The sequence below is a fragment of the Cyclopterus lumpus genome, chromosome 13 (assembly GCF_009769545.1).
Source record: "Cyclopterus lumpus isolate fCycLum1 chromosome 13, fCycLum1.pri, whole genome shotgun sequence".
Lineage (NCBI taxonomy): Eukaryota > Metazoa > Chordata > Actinopteri > Perciformes > Cyclopteridae > Cyclopterus > Cyclopterus lumpus.
Genome location: NC_046978.1, coordinates 20,520,289 through 20,525,143, shown reverse-complemented (window position 1 = coordinate 20,525,143; position 4,855 = coordinate 20,520,289). Strand labels below are relative to the sequence as shown.

At 36.0% G+C, this 4,855-nt stretch overlaps 1 protein-coding gene across 1 annotated transcript in view; it reads right to left on the bottom strand.

Moving 5' to 3' along the window:
• Positions 1-655: 655 nt before the first annotated feature.
• LOC117741613 (protein IWS1 homolog) overlaps positions 656-4,855 on the bottom strand; it is a 14,591-nt gene continuing 10,391 nt past the window's right edge. The window contains exon 15 of the mRNA XM_034548752.1: positions 656-1,505. Coding sequence (XP_034404643.1) covers positions 1,377-1,505 — 129 coding nt within the window. The 3' untranslated portion in view covers positions 656-1,376. The remainder of the gene's footprint in view (positions 1,506-4,855) is intronic.

Below are 4,855 nucleotides of genomic sequence, written 5' to 3'. Positions count from 1 at the left end.
TCTAACACTCAAGTCTCAAAGTCAGGACCAAATGATCCAAAGATCAGATTTCACGTTTACGTCTTAAGGAAAGAAAACCGCTTTTAATAAGTTTATTATAAACCTCATTTATAGTTTGTCCCAAATAAACAGCTGTGGTTTAAAACAAGATGTTTTTAACCACATATTCAATTTAAAGCATGTCAATTATTTCAGTAAATTTCAGTATTATATTATTAAGAGTTATATTATTAGAAAACATTCATTTGATGACAATTCTTTGTACTTTCACATCCATAAATAAGAGTATATAATATAATAATAGTACTTCACTTTCGAATTCAACTTAAACCTCTTAAAAATATATATATAATATAAATATATAATAATTAATTAATATTATAAATAATACAAAACCATTATTTGTTTCTTTTTTTGGTAAAATTCCTCTTTCAATTAATATCTTCTGATAAAACTGAGTCCCCTGAATGAAATTATTCATTTAGATGTAATTAGTTTTATTAACTTAACTAGTGATATGTGGACTGAGACTTGTCAATCACCGTGTAGCCCCGCCCCTAGAGCATCCCCTGCTTTATGGTGTTTGGCTCTAAATGGATTTAAAGGTCAAAGGTCGTGGTTGAAGCTCTCGAGCAGAAAGAAGTTCAAACAAGAGTTCAGTTTCTGTCTTTATTAAGAAAAAGTATCAGAACCAAAACACTGGGTCTGATCAGGACCAACAGAACCACTGGGACCAGTTTATGTCTTCTGTACAGCCGAGGGGAGGGGGGAGGGGCAGGAGGAGGAGGAGGCGTGGCCTGCGTATCAGCAAAACATTCAGAAACAAAAAAGGCTGAAACAAATCAGATATTTTTCTTTAACCCACCGAGGTCAGAATAATAGTCATTTAAATTATCATTATTATTATATTTAATTCAAGCGTTTGTTTCTAAAAGGACTTTTTAATTTAGTGAAACTTCTGCCTTTTAGTGCAGAAACACACGAGTTGCAGCTAACCGCTAACTCAATGCTAACACATTGCAGCAGGCGGCCATCTTTGATTCTGTGGGTCAGAGATTCACACGACCGGAGAGACGGAGTTATTGGCTAATAATAATAATAATAACCACAGCTATGATTTAATGAGTCTGCATGTTTTTCTACAGGAGCCCAGAAGGGACAAACCAGGCGCTTTGGTTTTCCTGCGTTACCTGAAGGCCACGTAGTTCTCCTACAGGCTCGTATGGGGGAGGGAGTGACCTCTGCCCTTTATTAAGGCAGAGCTGGACCTGAGGAGGAGGAGGAGGAGGAGGAGGAGGAGAAAAGAGGGATTGTTCAGGAAACGCATAAAAAAATAAAGTAAAATAAAAAAGGTGACTACATCTATGAGGTTAAAATCAGAGGGGCATCCGGTTCCCCTCCACGCTGATCTTCACGGCGTGGCCCGGCTTCGTGAGGCGCCGGATGTCAGCGAAGCGCCGCATCTGTTTGTCCACGCGGGTCACGCCCTTCTTCATCGGGCCGTGCTGAAAGGAAACAGGAAGCGCTGCGTTAGAGACGGCGTCCGGCAACCTTCAGCCAGCCAACACGACGGCTTTAAGACGAGGTTAGGATACATGTAATAACCCAGTTAGGATTCATGTAATAACCCAGTTAGGATTCATGTAATAACCCAGTTAGGATTCATGTAATAAACCAGTTAGGATTCATGTAATAACAGTTAGGATTCATGTAATAACCCAGTTAGGATTCATGTAATAACCCAGTTAGGATTCATGTAATAACAGTTCGGATTCATGTAATAACCCAGTTAGGATTCATGTAATAACCCAGTTCGGATTCATGTAATAACCCAGTTAGGATTCATGTAATAACAGTTAGGATTCATGTAATAACCCAGTTAGGATTCATGTAATAACCCAGTTAGGATTCATGTAATAACCCAGTTAGGATTCATGTAATAACAGTTAGGATTCATGTAATAACCCAGTTAGGATTCATGTAATAACCCAGTTAGGATTCATGTAATAACCCAGTTAGGATTCATGTAATAACAGTTAGGATTCATGTAATAACCCAGTTAGGATTCATGTAATAACAGTTAGGATTCATGTAATAACCCAGTTAGGATACATGTAATAACCCAGTTAGGATACATGTAATAAACCAGTTAGGATTCATGTAATAACCCAGTTAGGATTCATGTAATAACCCAGTTAGGATTCATGTAATAAACCAGTTAGGATTCATGTAATATACCAGTTAGGATTCATGTAATAACCCAGTTAGGATTCATGTAATAAACCAGTTAGGATTCATGTAATAACCCAGTTAGGATTCATGTAATATACCAGTTAGGATTCATGTAATAACCCAGTTAGGATTCATGTAGTAAACCAGTTAGGATTCATGTAATAACCCAGTTAGGATTCATGTAATAACCCAGTTAGGATTCATGTAATAACCCAATTAGGATTCATGTAATAACAGTTAGGATTCATGTAATAACCCAGTTAGGATTCATGTAATAACCCAGTTAGGATTCATGTAATAACAGTTAGGATTCATGTAATAACCCAGTTAGGATTCATGTAATAACCCAGTTAGGATTCATGTAATAACCCAGTTAGGATTCATGTAATAACCCAGTTAGGATACATGTAATAACCCAGTTAGGATACATGTAATAAACCAGTTAGGATTCATGTAATAACCCAGTTAGGATTCATGTAATAACCCAGTTAGGATTCATGTAATAAACCAGTTAGGATTCATGTAATATACCAGTTAGGATTCATGTAATAACCCAGTTAGGATTCATGTAATAAACCAGTTAGGATTCATGTAATAACCCAGTTAGGATTCATGTAATATACCAGTTAGGATTCATGTAATAACCCAGTTAGGATTCATGTAGTAAACCAGTTAGGATTCATGTAATAACCCAGTTAGGATTCATGTAATAACCCAGTTAGGATTCATGTAATAACCCAATTAGGATTCATGTAATAACAGTTAGGATTCATGTAATAACCCAGTTAGGATTCATGTAATAACCCAGTTAGGATTCATGTAATAACAGTTAGGATTCATGTAATAACCCAGTTAGGATTCATGTAATAACCCAGTTAGGATTCATGTAATAACCCAGTTAGGATTCATGTAATAAGTTAGGATTCATGTAATAACCCAGTTAGGATTCATGTAATAACCCAGTTAGGATTCATGTAATAACCCAGTTAGGATTCATGTAGTAAACCAGTTAGGATTCATGTAATAACCCAGTTAGGATTCATGTAATAACCCAGTTAGGATTCATGTAATAACCCAATTAGGATTCATGTAACAACAGTTAGGATTCATGTAATAACCCAGTTAGGATTCATGTAGTAAACCAGTTAGGATTCATGTAATAACCCAGTTAGGATTCATGTAATAACCCAGTTAGGATTCATGTAATAAACCAGTTAGGATTCATGTAATAAACCAGTTAGGATTCATGTAGTAAACCAGTTAGGATTCATGTAATAACCCAGTTAGGATTCATGTAATAAACCAGTTAGGATTCATGTAATAAACCAGTTAGGATTCATGTAGTAAACCAGTTAGGATTCATGTAATAACCCAGTTAGGATTCATGTAATAAACCAGTTAGGATTCATGTAATAAACCAGTTAGGATTCATGTAATAACCCAGTTAGGATTCATGTAATAAACCAGTTAGGATTCATGTAATAAACCAGTTAGGATTCATGTAATAACCCAGTTAGGATTCATGTAATAACCCAGTTAGGATTCATGTAATAAACCAGTTAGGATTTATGTAATAACCCAGTAATAAACCAGTTAGGATTCATGTAATAAACCAGTTAGGATTCATGTAATAAACCAGTTAGGATTTATGTAATAACCCAGTAATAAACCAGTTAGGATACATGTAATAACCCAGTTAGGATTCATGTAATAAACCAGTTAGGATTCATGTAATAACCCAGTTAGGATTCATGTAATAAACCAGTTAGGATTTATGTAATAACCCAGTAATAAACCAGTTAGAATACATGTAATAACCCAGTTAGGATTCATGTAAAATAACAGTTAGGATTCATGTAATAACCCAGTTAGGATTCATGTAATAACCCAGTTAGGATTCATGTAATAACCCAGTTAGGATTCATGTAATAACCCAGTTAGGATTCATGTAATAACCCAGTTAGGATTCATGTAATAACCCAGTTAGGATTTATGTAATAACCCAGTAATAACCCAGTTAGGATACATGTAATAACCCAGTTAGGATACATGTAATAACCCAGTTAGGATACATGTAATAACAGTTAGGATTCATGTAATAAACCAGTTAGGATTCATGTAATAACAGTTAGGATTCATGTAATAACAGTTAGGATTCATGTAATAACCCAGTTAGGATTCATGTAATAACCCAGTTAGGATACATGTAATAACAGTTAGGATTCATGTAATAACCCAGTTAGGATACATGTAATAACAGTTAGGATTCATGTAATAAACCAGTTAGGATTCATGTAATAACAGTTAGGATTCATGTAATAACAGTTAGGATTCATGTAATAACCCAGTTAGGATTCATGTAATAACCCTTTCATCACCCTTCCGCCCTTCAGTGTCACCGAGCATCCAAAAGCCAACCAAGACGCTTGTTAATGTGTTTCTTTAATATTACAGAGAAGCAGCAGTTAGTAAACCTCAGATTATTGTTTTTGTTAGAACCAATCACAGCATCGATACGCCCCACTGGTCACAGGTGAGTCAGTTCTCTGACAAAGACGCTCCCGCAGACAGACGCTCCACTCCGCCTCGTTCCGGGGAGCGGAGCGTCTCCTCCGGGGGAAGC